The 17,839-nt window shown below is 53.2% G+C and overlaps 1 protein-coding gene across 8 annotated transcripts in view; it reads left to right on the forward strand.

Annotated features, from left to right (window-relative positions):
- ANK1 (ankyrin 1) overlaps positions 1–17,839 on the forward strand; it is a 49,494-nt gene continuing 31,655 nt past the window's right edge. For 3 of the 8 annotated variants that reach the window (XM_051812069.1, XM_051812072.1, XM_051812071.1), the window contains exon 1: positions 8–375. In XM_051812069.1, the coding sequence (XP_051668029.1) occupies positions 250–375 (126 nt within the window). In that variant the 5' untranslated portion in view covers positions 8–249. Of the gene's footprint in view, positions 376–16,163; positions 16,317–17,839 lie in introns of those variants that run through there. The other 5 variants (XM_051812073.1, XM_051812075.1, XM_051812078.1 and 2 more) reach the window with 4 other exon arrangements.

The raw sequence follows: 17,839 nt of genomic DNA on the forward strand, positions 1-17,839 counted from the left end.
GCAAACAGCTGGATTTGGGATTGTTAATGCTTTATAAAGGTGTCCCAGACTCCATCTAGCAACTAGCTGGAGACATTGGCTGCCCTTTGGGGCTTGCTGACTGCTTTTGATTTTCCTCTCCTTCCTGGTTTCACACTCATCTGGGTCGGCGGCGTTTGCGCCAGGGGAAGGGACTTCCCTGGCCAGGAGGATTTTGCTGCGTGGAAAGTGCAGGTGTGAGCTCTGGAGGGGACTGCAGTCTGACCAGCCATGGCTCAAGCAGCTAAGCAGCTGAAGAAAATCAAAGACATCGAGGCTCAGGCTCTGCAGGAGCAGAAGGAGAAGGAGGAATCCAACCGCAAGCGCAGGAACCGCTCCCGGGACCGGAAGAAAAAGGTCAGTGGTGCTGGGAGAGCAAACCCAGGTCCAGGTCCTGTGGTCTGGCACTGAGAGGTGTTTGTGGTGGGGGGAGAGAGGGGCAGCCTGGTCCCTGTGTGAACCTGTGTGCAGCCAGCACAGGAAACAGTCTGCCAAAGAGAGGACAACTTTCAGGAGCAGGATCTGCTGTTTACCCTGACATCTTAGGGAGGGGGCTGGAGAAAAGTCTGGCGAGGGGGAAGGGAAGTGAGGGGTTTATCAAGGCAGCTCAAGAGGTTTGTTCAGACCAGTGACAGACTGGATCTCTAAAATAAAATTGCTGGTTCCTGGCTTCCTGCAGCTTCCCAGAGTTGCTCTTTGTGTTCAGAGCAAAGGGCCAAGAGGCCCCCACTCCTTTTCTCTAGTGAAGGAGCAGTTTTGGTGTCCACTCCATCTGCTGTTTGGTCTCCACCAGAACACCAGATCAGGGGACAGCAGGAGCAGACAGAGCAGGCATGTTTGTGCAGGGACTGTGAGCTCTGCTGCTGAGGGCAGGCTGGATTTGTGCATGGGACAGGGGTCATCCTTCCCAGCAAAGGCACATCCCTTGCTGGCAGCAGATGGGGGGATCAGGGATCAGGGGTGTCTGTCCTCTCTGCTGGCACCCACATGCTGGAGCCTGGGGTCTGCTGGCTCTTCTGAGCTGTAGTTCCTCTCTGGAAAGTCACTGCCAGCTTTTTCTTGCCACCAGCTTCCTGCAGGAGCAGGTGTGTTGGTAAAATAGCTTTGCTCCCCCTTGAAGACCTCTTGAACTGGATGCTCCTCTCCCAGCAGGGTCTGAGGGTGTTTGTGCTCTGCACCAATGCAGAGAGGCAGCGAGGAGAGAGGTGAGACCAAGGGTAGTCAAGGATATATCTGGCAGCAGGTTGTGATACAGGAATTCTTAGGTGGGCTCCTCCTCTGCCTTTAGCAAAAGACTTGGAGACTTCCATGTGCCCCTCTGAGCAGGAGCCCCAGAGCAGAGCTCTGCTTTTGGAGAGTCCTGAGGAGAGCCCTGCTTTTCTTAAAGCTGGGCCAGGGCAGCCTGGGAGGGGTCTGTGTCAACAGCAGCTCCTCAGGGGGAGCTCAGTGGGCACATCAGGACAAACGTGGGGTCTGCAGGCAGCAGCTGGAGGTTGGGTGTGGGGATCAGGAGCCTCCTCCAGTGACAGGAGCTGCTCCCCCCTGGGGGTCCCTGCAGGGTCCCTTGTACTGGGAGCTGATGGAGCAGCTTCCCTCTCACGTTGCCAGAGGACTGCAAAGGGGTTCTCCTGTGAAGAGCCACCAAATCAGGACCTGTCTCTGTTGGGGCAGCTCTCTCCTGTTCTCCCCTGCCCCCAAAGCCTGGGTGTCTCCAGTGGTGCTGTTTTTACTACCCAGCTCCCCCTGGGGCAGGCAGAGGGCTGCCAGGAGGTGTTGGAGCCCCATCCTGTGCTGCTGCAGCAGCTGTGGAGGGTTGGTGTGTGTCAGGGCGGGCTGTTGGTGCCCTGTGAGCCCGGCAGGACTCGTGTCGTGGCCGTGCCAAAGGCCCCTGCACTGGCCAAGGATGGACTGAAGGCACTGTGGTGTTCCTGCCCCTCTGGCAGTGCCTGCTGGCTGTGCCCTGCTCTGTGCACACACAGGGCTCTCTGGGGCACAGGCTGCTCACCTGCTCAGGGTTTGCACAGTGCAGGGGATCCTATCTCGAGTTCTGGCTGAGCCCACCAAGTACTGCTGCAAAGGAAGTTGTTAGCAGAGGTGTGACCTGGGATCCAGGGAAGCCCCAGCATGACACAAGGCAGTGGAGATGGCCAGAGGGAAGGAGATGATGGCCCCAGAACAAGTTTCTTCTCGTCTCATGCCATGTGAGCTCCTGCTGTGAGCTGTTATGTGTTGAGCTCTGTATCCTTCAGCATTTCCTGGCATTTTTGTGTGGTTGTGTGTGTCCTGTGAACTGCACAGTCGAATCCTTCAAGAACCTTGTGTTCTGTGACACCTGGAGGAGTGAGTTCTGTTATTTAATGCTGTGTTCCCCAAAACCCTTCTCCTTGGACCATGATCATATTTGTTGCTCTTCAGTTTCCATGGCAATTTCTTGGGTTTTGTATTAAGTGCATGTAATGAGATTGACCTTGTACTGTCCATTTTCGTGTTCTGTGCCTCTTGTTTGTCTCTTGGCACAGGGACAGTCCAGGAGTGTGGCCCTGTCACTCCTCCAGTACCCCCTGCACCCAGCCTTTGGAACTCAGGTGATGAGAGCTGATGTTTTGTTTGGCAGGGGCTGCACGAGGGATTTAAGGGACAGGATCTTGTCACTCCCCTGTGCTCTCTGTCCAGCCCAGGCACACTTGACCCCAGAGAGCAAGTGTACAATAGTTGTGCCTGTTCCCACACCTGGTGCAAGTGCTGAACTGTGAGGACTTACCAGGGCTGTGGCAAAATGTGCTGGGGAGTTCTCGGGGTGCCCTGCACACTGGCAGGTGTGGCAGAGAGCAAAGGAGAGTGGACTAGCAGGAGTTCACTGCCTTTAGAGAACGTGCCAAGCACCCTCTGGGCTGGCTCCTTCCTGTTCCTGCTGCAGGATCCCAGCTTCAAATCTCTGTGCATTTTGCTTGGATGGGCAGAGACACTCTGTCCCTGCTGCTGGGCTGCTCGTGGAGCCTCTGGTGTGGCCACAGCTACACTGACAGGGAAGTGGTGATGGGCAGCCCGATGTCTGTGCTCTGGATGCAGCTCTTTATCCCTTCTTTGCGGTTTTGAGAGGCAATGATGGTCAGGAACACTTTCTTCCTTCCCCTGCAGTTGTGGTCAGGCTCCCTCAGCAGGAAGCCCTCACGGGGCAGTCACAGAGCACTTGAAAGGCACATTCCTGCCTTTGCCAGGGTCATGGGCAGCAGCACAACCCGCTGGGGGAACGGGAGGTTGGGACTCTGTTCCTGTAACTTGTGTGAACACAGTTACTGAGTCCTTTTGGAGTTGCACAGGACTTGTTGTGGTTGTGTGTTAAGGACAGAAAATGGGCTGAATCTCTTTCCAGGAATTCTGGAAGCACTGGCAGAGCTCACCAAATGGGTGGTTAGAAAGGCCCCAAAGTGTCCAACCCCCAAACTGGGGCCCAGAGCACTTGGGCCCTTTTATCTCAAACATAAACCTACAAGCACCTTGCAGCTGTGCCACCATCACTGGTGGCTGGTGGCATTGCAGCCTGACACAGTTTGAGATTAACAAATCAAAGTTAATACTTTTATGAGCATCTTTCTTCCTACTGAAGTATCCTTATTCTGGTACTAAATTCAGCCATGTATATTCAGCCATGTATTCAGCAGACACCTTCATGTGCCTCTCTACAAAGAGGTAGATTCCAGCTGTGCTTCTCACTGGCCATGCAGGATTCATGGAGCAGGAGGCTGGAACCCCTAAAATGTCTGTGACAAGGGTGCCACACAGCAAAGAGCAAGAGGACTTCAGTAACAGCAGCAGTGCCAATAATGCTCAAAGAACTCCCCAAGTGCACATGTGAGAGCACAGGCAGTCTGTCTGCAGCATAACTGGAGCCATGGTATTAAATTAAAATCTGACCAAGAGCTCAAAAGGAAATTCCTGTGATGATTGCTATCAGTGTTCAAATGATAAATTATTAGTATGAAAGATGTGATGTATCTGCTTGGTACATTCAGAGTAAATTTTTCTTGGGCATGTAAAGAACAGAGGAACTGCCTGAATTTACCACTTTATTTTTTTTAATTTCTTTTTTTTTTTTTTGGTGGGGGGGAGGAACAAACTGCTTTTCTCCTGCCACTCCTCTCTAGTTTCCTTCTCTTGCAGCTGTTCAAGGGTAATTCAGTCCCTTGTTATGGGTTTGTAGAGCATCTCACACAATGCAGTGCTAAGTAGTGAAAGAAAGTGATTCCTAATAAGAAACCTCTGCATAAAATTCCTTGGCTTTTTCTAGTTGATATTTTCCTGGAAACAGCACACAGAGCAGCCTGAGGGTCCCTGGCTCTCCCCAGCACAGGCTGGCACCCATCCTCAGTGCAGCACTGCTTCTGCAGCAGGAAATGTGTGGTGCTCACTGTTAGACACAGAAATACAGCCTGGCAGGAGAGGCTGGGGGGGTTCTTCGGAGCAGGGAGACAAGAAATTAATGAGAGAGGGTTTGAATTACGTGGGAAAGCAGGAGAGGTGTTTGTGCTTGGCAGGAGCTGTGGCAGAGACAGAGCTCTTCCATGGGCTGGGGTGAAATGGTGGGAAAGAGCAGAGGGAGGACAGAGGAGCAAGGGACCCCCTTTGTATAGTCAGTCAGGGATAAGGAATAAATGTGGGCCTTTGAATGGCTGGCAACAACTGCCAGAAGAAACTCCAGGCTGAGGTGTGTGAGGTGAGCTGGGAGAGGGGCTGGGTCCTGGGAGGGCAGCACTGAGAGATTACAGTGACATGGAGGATGCTGATGAGAATGCTTTTACATGGGTGAATTTTGGCATCCTTAGGAGGCCAGGGAAATGTGGGAACTAGAACAAGTCGGAACAGTTTGGACCAACAGCCACAGACCCAGTCAGACAGGGAAGCAATTGCAGATGATTCCTTAGCAGGACAGTCGAGCAGTCGCGTAGGGTGACCACGCTTGTGGTTGTTGTGTGACAAGGAAAGGAGGTCACTCACTGACTGTTCACTGATAGGGTGTATCAGGGTGTATTGGGGCTGAGCTTAGGGTCCCTGAGATGTAAAATCCAGACACCTCTGTCAGAATTATGCAATGAGCACATGAGAAACTGGGGTGAGAAATCGCTGCTGGAGCGTGGCCAAGGAGCAGCAGGGGCTGCTCTCCCTGCTCGCCTCAGCCTCCCAAATGCTGTCACTGTGCAGCAGCCTCAGCTGGCACTGCCTTCAGAGGGGCTGCAGGGAAAAGGGATGCACAGGAGGAGGGCAGAGGGTTTCAGCAGAGCCAGCTGCAGGGGGTTCAGGACAGCCCATGGTAAATGCACTTGTGAGCTCCCCTGGGTCCTCCTCCCGTGGGTGTTTGGCTGCACAGTCACTGGGCTGGGCTACCTGGACTCTTGCAGCAGATCCTGCCAGAGATGTGACATGGCTGTCAGCCCCTCAGGCCTTCACTGGCTGCTGGGAGCTGTGCTGGTGTCTCACCTGCAAGCTGGAGAAAGGACCTGCAGAGTCTCAGAGCACCAGAGCTGCTTTGTCTCCTTTCTCTGCCTGCTCCTAGAGCAGCAGCTCCTGCTGCAGCTTCTGTTCTCTCCTACTGCAGGTTTTGTTGGTTCTATCAGCCAAAACCCTGCCTGCATCTCTGGTGTGGTTTAACACCAGCCAGCAACTAAGTGCCCTTGGCAGAGCAGTGACTGAGAAGTCAACCAGCTTGTGGTGTGGCACAGCATTGAAGGGCCATGTGAGACCAGCACTAGGTGAGGCCAGGAGGACACCCGAAGCTCCAGCTGGGCTCCAGCTGTTGCAGCAGCTCCTTGCAGCCAGGATTAGGTGTTTGTACTCCAGAGCTCTCTGTCAGAGGCACTTTTTCTGCAGAGGAATGGGTATCTTCTTCCTGGAACATGATGCTGCTGTGCAGTGACAGGGAGAAGGGGCATGGGAGGGATATCAGGACAGCCAAGGCCTTTGAGGCTGGATGAAGCCCGAGCTTTTAGCACTCTGAATGTAACCAGAGGGACAGTATAGACAAAGAATTGAACTATAACTGGTAATGAACCCAATTGTCAGCTGTTACCTAGACTGTCAAAATTATTTTACAAATCAAAGGGTCATCTCACATCTTCCTCTGGGTTGTTTGTGTGCCAGGTTCAAACTAAGTAGTGTTGTATCTTTCCTGCTGTAAATGTCCAGTGTGTAAAGCTGAAGGTGCTTTGTGCACAGAGCTGCTGGCAGAGTGGGGCAGAGCATGAGCTGCCTTACAGGAGATTGGAGCACAGAGGGATGGAGCAACTGGGGAGGATTTGCTCCTCCACCTCTGCCCAGTGTTCCAGCCTGGAACTGCTCTGTGTGCCAGCAAGGTAACTGTGACCCTCCCAGCTCTGTCAAGGTTGTTGGGGAAGCAAGTCCCTCTGGGGTGTGGGGAGGATTACGTCAGCTGGCTGCACTGTCAGGAGACTCAGACCTCTGATTCATAGAAGCTTAATAAATATTTAGTTCTTGCTTTAGGCTGGGTTGGGAAGCAGAGGGACTGTGTGGGACTGTGTTTTCCTCTGATGCTGCTTGTCTGACCTGCCACTGGAGTCCTGCAGGAAGGGAAATGCTGTCAGGATTCCCAGCAGGATCCCTGCAGCACCTCTCGGCTCCCGTGGCCTGGGAGGGACATTGTCCTCTCCAGCCACTGAGGCTTCTCCTCCATCTCCTTCTCTCCCTGTGTCTCTCTGGAATGGAGTCAGCAGGAAGAGGCTGTTTCAAACTGACCTGTGACTAAACTCTGGGCAGCCTCACTTGCCACTGCTCCCCACAGCCCTCGTGTTTTCCTGCCGAGCCACGCAGCACACGCTGGTTGGAACGGGAGCAGCTCTGCCCCCAGCACGGGTGTTTTCCTTCAGTGCTGGCATCGTGTCTGGGGGAGGGATGGCAGAGGACAGTGCACAGCATGTCTGTGTGCAGGATGGAAAGAGGCAACGCTGATCTCAGTGTTCCTGCACAGTGGGGATGTCACAGGAGTTCCTGGCTGAGCACAGGGCATCGCAGGGGACGTGGACAAAGAGCCCTCTTGAGTGACCCAATTAGGAAAATCAGAATATTTATATGGTAGCAGGTCCTCTCTGGTGTTTACCTATTTCTTCTTTCACTGTCTGCCTTGCCCTTTGCAGAATGTGGTGCCAAGAGAGCCTGGTCTCTGAGATAACATGAGCTAATATCTATTGACCTGTGTTTGACTTGACAAGTCCATCCCTTCCCCACTAAATAGTTGTCCACAAACACTAAAGGCAGTTGTAGCTGAAGAACAGTGTGCACAGTGCTTGGCTAGAAAGGCATTTCAGAGCAGTGCCTGTGTCTTTTCCTGGTGTTCCCAGGCAGGAGGGAGATGCAGCACCCTGTGGGGTGGGGTGAAGAGGCACCTGGATGTGAGGGAGGTTGGGCAGGAGCAGAATCCTCTGCTGCAGGGACTCGCTGGCGGGAGGAAGCACTGGGGGGATGTTGGTGCTGTTCTGCACTGCTGCTCTACAGGCTCTTAAATTATTCAGGTCATAACAGCATCTGTATGTGGCTGGGGAGCCCAGTGGTTAAGGAGGTGCTGGAATGAGGTGAAACCTCGCAGCACTCAGGAGTGTGTCTCAGTTCTTCCACGCTGTCCTCGCAGCAGGGCCCTGGCTGAGCACAGGGACCAGCCCTGCCTGGAGCAAGTGCCTTAGGAGGGTGAGCACAAAGGACTCTGTGAAGTCCTGCCCTTGGCAGCCCGGGGGGCTCAGGTTATCCACTGTAGGAAGGCATACAGGCAGAGTGGTGAAGCTGAGGTGCAGCAAGCTGGATCTAAGCTCAAAGGAAAGCAGCTTTACAGAGTGCTAAAATTAGAAGTTTAGTCTGAATTATGCTAATTTGTTTTAATTGTCTAAGTGTGTCAAGGTTCTCCAGAAATACACCCTCTCTGTGGTGGTCTGGAAAGGTGTGGCATCACCAGGGCTGTGATGGAAGGATGGGTCAAGGATGGTGGAGGTTTCTGGGTTCCCTGGCCTACTTACATCTCCCTCACAGTCCTCACCTCCAGCTCTCAAAATGCCACGGGGGTAGATTCTGAAAGTGTTAGCTCTGGGCTGAACAGACCAGCTTGCCAAAACCTTCAGTGAGTAGAGGGAAGCTTCCTGGGTGCAGGGAAGTTCCTGACACCTTCTCTCTCTAAGGGCACTTACCAGCACAGTAGAGCCATCTGAAAATTCACATTTTCTTTCACAGCTGATTATGTCATGTTTTGAACCTCAGCTCTGCAAACAGCAGCAAAAATTCAAGCTCCCTTCCTATTTGCAAATGAAATTTTGCTGACTGGGTGAAACGTTAAGCCAGAGCCATACATTTTGTGTGGAGGGGCTGCAAGTGTAGGGGACTATGTTAAATCTATGCCTCCGAAATGTTGCAGCCTCAGTGAAAAATCTCCAGCAGAGACAAAGCAGCAGGTATTCACCCAAGTGCCTTGGGAGGCGGAAGGAGAGAACGCAGCAGCAGGAGAGCATTCAGAAAACAGACGAGGTTTCTAAATTTATCCAGAGATGAGGAAGGAAGGAGAGAGTGTGTGTGTGTGTCCAGGCCACTGGGAAGACTCCTGTCTAATGGAAAAGGTACTGCAGCAAGACAGCAAGCAGAAATGAAGGCTTTGGTCCTTCACTGCACTGTGGTGACAGGACTTTTCAGGGCTTGCAGGGTGCATTCATGGACCTGTGTTGGACCTTCCCAATGGGAAATGCAGAGAACAGCATTCTGAAACCCTTTGCAGAATATAAACTTCTAGGTTCTCACGCTGTAAATGATTTCCACGGGTTTGGTTATTGGAGCAGTGTGTCCTTAAATAAGATACTAAAATTCAATGATCCAGTGTTCTTGACTTTGGAATATCTGTGTGGAGTTTCTCTTTTTTTTGGAGTGTTTTTTTGTTTTCCCCTCTCCATTTCCCTCGTGGTGGATGAAAGTCCTCTGGCTGGCAGTGGGAACAGGGAGTGGAGTGCAGGGGGTGGGTGTTGTGCCAGAGAGTTCTGAGAAAAGGAAATCTTACCCAACTGGCTTTTGATGTTAGACTTGCTTTTACTGCAGTGGGGAGTGTTACAGTTCTTCCCCTCTTTAATACTGAAACAGGAGTGGCATCTGTGGCACTCTGTCCTTGGCACGGGGGGGTTCAGCTCTAGGAGGTGCCTGCCTGGGATCAGTATTTGGCCCGCAGGCTGTAATTTTCTAGGCTTTTTTCATTCTTCAGCTCTTTTCCTGGCAGAAGCCTCTCGGCTCCCAGTGACAGCAGGTTTGGTCCAAGCAGGAATTGCTCAGTGGAGCGTGGGGTGGCAGCTCCCTTCACACGCAGCTCGGCCGTGCCACTGCCCCGACACCCACAAGGTGCCCCCGTGGGGAGCAGCACGAGGGGCTGAGCCCTCCCTGGGAGGGCTGGGGAGAAATGCTCCCTGTCAGCCTGCTGTCAAATGGCTGTGGAGCTGAGGCTGCAGTAAGAGGAGCTGCAGTGTCACAGGGCACGAGTATAAAATATCTGCTGCCCATCAGTTCTGTATCAGCAAAACTCCTTCTCAGAACTTGTGCACTCGTCCCTGCCAGTGGGGAGATGTGCTTCTTGGACCTGGGACCAGGGAAGTCCCCCAAGGCCAGCAGCAGCTCAGTAAGGCACAGAGGAAACACCCTTTCCATCCAAAATGTGAGGCAGCAGCATTCCCTGTCTCCTGACAACATTTCACAGGGATCAGCAGCACTTGCCTGTGGGGCTTTTCAGCACAGTCTGTAGTAGGAGACTGCTTCAGGATTCTGTGTTTCATGTTGTAAAGGAAATTCTGTCAGAAGTCTGGCATAAAACCCCCTCAGATGTTTCAGATCTTTCTCTCTGCCCCCACACTTCAGAGCATCTTGGCTTGTACTGCACCCCCCTGCCCTGGCTGGGGGAGGCAGAGGGGTGCAGGGTCAGGTGGGTGCAGGGTCAGGGGGGTGCAGGGTCAGGGGGGTGCAGGGTCAGTGCCCAGCATTTCCTGGCACTGACAGTGCTGTGTTTTAGCAAAGCCTCAGAGAATCCCAGTGCTGAGTGTTACAGGAGTGTTCATTTTTTTAGGGTAAGCAGTTATTCAGTGCTGAGGTCGGAGGTGTCCTTGCCATGCAGGGCATCTCTGTGTGCTGCTGGAGAGGTGACCAGGCAGCAGCTCCTCCTGTGGTTGGCACAGCCTGTGTTCATGTGGAATGATGAACTGCTGTGATGCAGTGGACGATGGGGACAGTGTTGTGCTGCATCTTCCTGGGCTCTGCTGGCTCTTCTGGCTGCTCTTCTGACTGCTCAGCCCTTCCTGAGTGCCAGCACTCTGTGGGGCTCAGCTCCCAGCATGGATAACATGGAGTAACACCATCTTATTTCTGAATCGTTGGGGGGAAGGGGGATTTTTTATTAATAACCCAAATTACCCCGTGAAACAGCAGCTTGTCTGACGTTAAATATTAAACTCCATTAAGTGGGTGAGCTGGGGCACAGAGGCAGCAGCCTCTGGCAGTGCTGGGCTGGGGAGGAGATGAAGCAGTGCTGGCCAGCACCAATCCTTGCTCCTCGGGGAGCCTCCCATCTCCAGGGCAGTCAGGGGCTCCTCCACTCAGCTCCCCAGCTTCCGAGCAGCGTTTTGCACCCTTTAAACATTTTGCACGCTTCGAGCAGATCCCAACATCAAAGGCTGGTGGATCCTGGCTCTGGCGTTACCATGGCAACAGCAGCTGAGAGGATTTGGATGTTTCTGGGGTAGGATTGTGCTGCTCGGGGTGCTGGGCAGAGCGGGGCTGCTCTTTGCACGTCGGTGCCACCGAGGGCATCGTCCTGTGTGAGGGGGGGTCTGGGCACACTCAGGGGTCCTGTGGGGCAGAACTCTGCACCCCACTGCTCACTTCAGCTCCTCCAGCCCGGGAGAGGAGGAGGAGGAGGAGGAGGAGGAGGAGGGAGCCCTTCCCGTGCTGCGCCACACGTGGAAGTAGGTCAGCTGAATTACACCCTTGGAAATGCTCGTTTCTCTTCCCTGGCTCTCCAGGGAGCCAAGCAGTGAGTCCTGCTTCAAGCACTGACTCTGTAGGAGCCCAACACTGCTTTGGTGAGCCTGCTCTCGGGATCTTGGCCTCAGGTGCTTCTCCCATCCTCCTGCAGCTCCACATGTGCTGGATACTGTGGATTTCCAGGAGTGGGCATAAAGCTGAGATTTTTACACTGTGAAAATTGCTCCTGGTCTGGCTGGGCAGCATGTCAGGGGCTGCTGTGGGCCCTCCCTGGGACTCTGTCAGGCTGTGTGTCCTGGGCAAAATGCCCCATCCTCCCCCCTGTGGTCTGTGAAATGGCCCCTGGGAATTCACTGCTCTTCTGTGACCATTTCTCTTTTGGGTGACCCCAGCATCTCTGGCCAATGTGAGCTGAGGGGACAGGCACATGTGGGACTTGTTTGGACACAGCAGATGTCCTTTGGGGGCTGTGGAGATGGGCATCAGGACAGCTGGGAGATGTGCTGAGGGAAATCAGGTAACTCTGAGTGCCCTCGTGCTGTCACAGCAATAAACAACCCTCAGACTTGTGCTCTCAGTGCTCTTGGCCACTGCAGACTGAAGGAGGAAATATTTTGTCAGACTGCCTGAACAGAGCAAGATCTTGGTGCAGACTGTGGTGTTTAGGGACAGTGAGATCTCAGGGAGGCTGAGAGTGAAGGTCCACTGAAAGTGTGGGATGAGAGCTGAGTTCTTGCTCTCTGGCTTGATGATCAGCAGCAGAGCAGGTTTCTTTCCAAGAGGAGCAGAGTGCAGCCTCCCAGGTGGGGACTGTGCCTTCATCTGCTCTCTCAGGAGGTCGGTCTGTGCTGCCTCCAGGCAGGCACTGCAGCCAAGGGCTGGAAATCTCTTGGTCCTGAGATCCCCAAACAGGGGGAACAATTTTGGCATCTCTCAGGGATCTGGAGCCTTGCAGTTACTGCAGGACCAGGGGATCCAACAGGATCAATAGCTGGGGTGGATTAACTGCAGCCTGGGCAGGGTCTTGTTACGTCTTTTAGTTTGGTACCTGCCTGAGTGAAAGCTGAAATCTGCACTGTGAGCAGTAATTAAGAAGTGATTTGCCCTTGGCCCATATTGTGGGCATAATGCCAAATTCCTTGTTCCTAGAACTGGGATTTTTCAGATTCAGGCTGAGCTAGGGGATGGTTTCTGGTCTCAGAACTGCCTGTTCTCTGAGAGGGGGACAAACAGTGGCTGTTAATCCTGTGGGTAAGATACCTTCTGGTTCCCTGGGTAGGAGAGCTGGAGGCAGAGGTTGCTGAACACTTTTTATCTGTGCAGATATCTTCTTTGCAGCCAGGACAGCACAGAACTGAGCCATAGCATAAACAGTGGGCCATGAATATTCCCTTCCTTTGGGAACTCTGCGGCTCTTCCATGTCCTCACTCTGAAGATCTGACTTTCTGAGCTTTCATGGTGAATAAATATGAATAAGATAAATCAGTGTGGTGAAATGTTCAGTTGCATTGTGTGGCTTGTCCAAATGATGAGCAAAAGGAACACCTGCTAAGTCATGGCACAAGATGCCAGAGAGGCACATGCTGTGAATTTGTCTGTCTGCTCACTGTGTGCAGGGAGGGGCAAAGGGCTGCTGGAATGTCTTGGTTTGAGGCTCAGACTAATTCCTCTCCAGGAACTAAATGGTGGTTCTGCTGGCACAGGGCAGCTGTCTCTTGGAGTGAGACAGCAGGCTGCTTCATCTTCAGAACCATGCCTTTGGAGGCAGCAGTGCACAGTTCAAGAAACAAAACCTGAAGAACATCTACTTACTTTGTATTTCTGAATTTCCTTTGGGAATCTCACAGATTAAATAGTTCTGAACCGATAAACGACCATGAAATGGTTTCTTAGATCAGGGCTGTGACAGGAGGAGATTTCTTATGTCTATTAGGTGCTTCTGGGGGCCAGTTTTTAGACTGATTTGGGGAGAAGTACTTCTGAATTGGCTTCCTCACCTTCCTCCCCTCCTGACAATAAAGGGCAAGGGCTGGAATATTTGTGTACAGCAAATCTTTGTCCCCCTCCCACCACATAACATTGCACAGCTCCTCCATGGACAGAGAGCTGAAGAGCAGGTGTGGACCCCTCACACAGTTCCTCTGGTGCTCCTGGCTGGTGATTCCAGCACTTGGGAGGCTGAGGCTGAGCTGTTGGAGAGGTAAGGCACCAGCAGCACCCATGAATCTCCTGTTGGATCACAGATCACTGTGCCAGGAGCCACAGACACCCCAGGGAAGGGAAGGCTCAGCTGTGTGGTGCTCTGGGAGCTGCCTGCTCTGAGCTGCAGCTCTATCCCAGCTCTGCAGAGCATCCTTGTCCCCTTATTTATGCATTTCTGGCTGCATCACCACTGCTCTCCCGACAGGAGGGAGCAGCCTGACAGCACCACTGTTCCTCTGAGTACCTGCTGTTATCCATGGCTGGGCAGCACTGGCAGAATTGCTAAAGGTTTAAATTATTCAGCTTCTGTTGCTGACTCGGCTGTAAAACTCCCCTGAGGTTCCTGAGGGAACAGTTTGCTGGCCAGGCCCTGGCTGCTCCTGGAGCCCCAGCAGGTGACAGGAGCACAGCCAGTGCTTCCCTGGGTAAGCAGAAAGGGACATGCTGGAGTAAGGTGAACCCCTGGGTGCCCGTGTCCTTGCACCAGGAGGGGACTGCCAAGTGCTCAGGGAGCAGCAGTTCCCTTCAGTAACTGCAGCCCTGGACCCAGCCCATCCTTTCCCAAGTGCTGAGTGCAGGAAGGGCTGCCCCTCCGTCCCCAGCAAAGGCACACAGAGCTGCCTCCAGACAGGAGAGCCCACTGCTATTTCCTCTCCTGCAAGGTGTTTAAGGCTCTCTGCTGCACACACTTCCCTCCCCGTTCCCTGAAGGCAGAGGAAGAGCAGCTGAGGACAGACTGGCAGCAGCCAGCACGTCTCTGGTTACAGATCCCAGGGAAGGAGCCTCACGTTCCTCCACAGCCACATCACCACCTCAGGAGCTTCTCCAAAGGTCACAGCCAGGACTTTGGATCTTGAGAAAACAAAACTCTTTGTAGCTGAAGGGGTGGTTCCCTTCAGACCTCCTCTGCTCCTGAATTTCTGGCAGTTTTGCCGCACCCCCGAGTCGTCGGCAGCTGCTGCTGGAATTTGGTGTTTTCACCTCACATTCACCTGCAATGTGATGGCACTGAGGCACAAGGGATGTGGAGCCTTGTCCCAGGAGCCATCTCAGGATAGCAGAGGGAGAAATTCTTTTTCCTGTGGGTATGATAGATATTACAGCATCCAGAGGACAGCACTTAAGAGAGTACTGGAACCCTGGCTCACAAAAACCCCCTGAAGCCCACAGGGGTGCCCAGTGGCAATTATTTGCTGTTATTCACTGTAACTCTTGGTCACTTTTTCTCAGCATGAGTTAGCTCTTTTTTTAGACAATGCTCCTGTTTTTCCCAATGTAAATCATGTCCCTTTGCAGAGGCCCAGTTTAACTCTGTGTCAGCTTTGTGGGTCCAACATGACACCGACCTGTGCAGTCTCTGAGGCTTTAAAGGGACATTCATGTGCTCTGATGTCACTAAGGAGAGGACACAGAATAAAATCTTGGAGAATGAGCAAACCAGACAATCTCAGTTCAGGGTCTGGAAACAGGTAAGTGTTAAGGAGCTGCCAGAGACCTTAGATTTTTGAGCTGTTTTCATGGAAATGGAAAGAGCTCTTGGGAGTAAAAGCTATTCATTTATAAGAACTGTATTTGTTATTTTTCAAGCTCTCCCAGGCTCTGATTTCTCAGACAGGGTTGTGCCCATAGTGTTGGTTTCTCCAGAACTGCAGAGATATTATTGTTAGATATAACAGGCAAGGTAACAGCGACAAACTGTAAACCAAGTTGCTCTGTGGTATGAGATTCAGCACTGATACATGTCTACAATTAGATAAGGGGAACTTTTGAAGATGCCTCAGGTGAGGTGATAATGAGTGAATGAGACCTGGTAGAGGCATCAGTGGGAAGTGTTCAGGAAATTATCATTAACAAGAGACAGCAATTAATGGAGCAAAGAGACCAGTTTTCTCAGAGGTGGAGCCTGCACCAGCTCCACCAACAGCCCCAGGGATTGTCTCGTCCCTGAGTTTGCCTGTTCTAGATTTGTGAACGTCCCCAGTGCCAGAGGCTGCACAAAGCAAAGCTAAACCCAGTCTCACAGTGGGGGAGGACGAGGGGGGCAGTCTCAGGGGCACTGTGACACTGCTTTTCCCCGTGGTGCCCGAAGGGAACCCTGGATGGACTGGAGGGCAGAGCTCCTTTTTCCAGGACCAAAGCTGTGTGGCTGCCCTGCAGGCCCCCAGTGCCTCGTGGAGATGGCCCTGGTGCAGCATCTGGACCCAAGGTGGGGTAGGCAGAGCCCAGGCAGAGGGATGGATGAGTCCTGCCAGCCCAGCTCTGCAGGTCACCCCGCAGAGCCCCCGGAGGGTGGGACGGGAGTGATGTCCAGGAGGGCTGTTCCTTTGGACAACTGGTGTGACTCCCTTGCGTGTCTTTCAGAGAGGGCATGCACCAACCACTGTGGACCCCTTGCCTTCTTGCTGCAAGCAAGGATCTCCTGAAGGGATGCTGGAGCAGGAGTCTGCTGTGCAGGTAGAAGGGGGGAAGGGGCGCGTTCATTGTTTGCAGGGGCTCGAGGCCCTTCCAAGAGCCTGGAGCTGCTGTCACGAGACTTCATTTGTCACTTCAGTTCCATCTCGGTGTCCTCCATTTGGGACTGTGCCCAGCCAAGGTCTGCAGAGACCAGTGAATGACATGAGGTCTCTGCTCGCTGCCTCTGGCCCAGCCTGCTTCGTGTGGCACAGGCCAAGGGACACTTTGGTTCGAGCCACAGAGCTGTTCCATTCTGCTTTGTATTGCTGAAGTTTCATCTTCCCTCGTACTGTTTGCAGAGCAGGGTTCATGCACGTGGGCTCCTCCCTGTTAACAGCCCACAGATGTGTTCATGAAGTGTGGCTCAGGCATGACACCAAACAAACAGTGTCCTCGAGCCCCTGACGTGGGACAGCCCAGCCCATAATCTCCAGACTCCAGGCAGGAGCCTCCTTGTTGTGCTGGCTGGCAGTCAGGTGTGTGAGTGGTGATAGGGTGCAGTCCTGCTGCTGATAAACCTCCAGCCTGGCTGCTCACGCTTGCTTTGGCTGCAGCATTCAGTGTGAGGGGCTGATCAGAGCTGCAGACCTGGCTGTCCAGGGTGAGCTGACCTGCAGCCATGACATGTCTGCACTGCCTCAGGGTGAGTACTTGGGCATGGTCAGGGGTGTGTTGGGCAGCACAGGGGGAGAGGAATCAGGTCAGCTGGTTTGCACAAGGGAGTTTAGGTGTATTCTGGCTGGGAACATGAACTTAAGTCCTAGCCCAGAGAAAATGGCCCTTCTCCACAAATGGTTGCAGCTAAATGGACCTCAGACTGGCAGGAAGGGTTTGCTGCCCTTCTTAAGTCACTGGGAGCTTGCCTAAGGTCATACTGGGAGCCAGTGACAGTGTCTGGTGTCGAAACCAGGTCCCCTGGTGCTGTATTTGCCTTGTCCTTCTCACCACTGCTTTGCTATGGCAGGGAGGTGCCCCGGGGTTGGTTTTGTGATGGTCCCTGTTGATTTCTGTGTTGCCACCTTTGCTGTTTTACCCTGGGGCAGGAGCACAGGGTGCTGTTTGTCCCCCAGCACGGAGCAGGCTCTGAGCAGGGCAGGGGCTGTGCTGCTATGGCTGTGCTCACATGTCCTCCCAGGGCTCAGCTGCAGGGACACATCCCAGCCTGGGCTTCAGGTGCTTCCCTGTCAGTGCTTCCCTCCCTGCATGGCTTCTGGAGGCTGCCCCCGAGTCTGGCCAGGCTGAGGGCTGATGGCAGTGAATCCATGGGCTGCACTGTGACTCCTCCCAGGGTGCAGATCCCAGAGGAAAATCCCCTTCCCAGCGCTTTTGCTCGTGCAGGCAGGGCTGGTGTGCTGGAGCAGAGGTAGGGAATGAGTCAGAACAGACTGCAGGGAGCAGGAGCCGTTTGGGAGCATCACCAGCAAAGAGGAGGAAGCTTCTCCACAGGGTGCCAGGGCAGATCCTGATGGCATGGCCTGGGCTCAGTGTCTCTCCTGAGCAGGAGGGCACTGACAGAGCCCAGGGCAGGTTGAGGCTGGTCCACAAGCTGTGTCTGAGTCCCTGGTTGACAGCAGGCAGGCTCAGGGCAGGTCTCTGATCCCCCCTTGCACTGGGCATCCCGTTAAAGCCCTCTCAGCTCCCCAGTGCTCATTGCACAGACCTGCCTGAACCATGCCATGGTCCAGAGAAGGTATTGCCTTAGGAAAGCAGGAGATAGAAAGCAGTTCCTGTTCTGCTGCATCTCTCTCAGCAGCTGTAAATGTTGTTATGCTGTTAGAAGAGGTGTAGTGCCTGAGCAAAAAGCTCTTGTGTATTGTCTTCAGTCACAGTCTATATATTTTCTGATGAGGTAAAAATAGCTTTTCTTTTTCAGGATATGCAGAGAGCAGAGGCTCCTGCTAACATCAAAGGAGAGTGACAGCTTTCCCCTGGGTGTGCGTGGCCTCAGCTGGCAGAGGAGCAGTAGCTGTGTTAATTCTTGCCTTACTTTGGCTCTGTGTGAAAGGAAAGATGTCCTGCTCTGCTTTCCCTGTTCAGGCCTCTGGACCAGCCCTTGTTCCTCTCTCCACTCTCTGCTGGACCCAGCACTGTACTTCACAGGGGAAGTGATAGTTTACAAATGACAGAACAAGGTCTCCATCCCACTGCTTAGAAAATCCATGAGCA

This window comes from Manacus candei, unplaced genomic scaffold, assembly GCF_025592945.1.
Source record: "Manacus candei isolate 608988 ecotype Guabito, Panama unplaced genomic scaffold, ASM2559294v1 h1tg000084l, whole genome shotgun sequence".
Taxonomy (NCBI): domain Eukaryota; kingdom Metazoa; phylum Chordata; class Aves; order Passeriformes; family Pipridae; genus Manacus; species Manacus candei.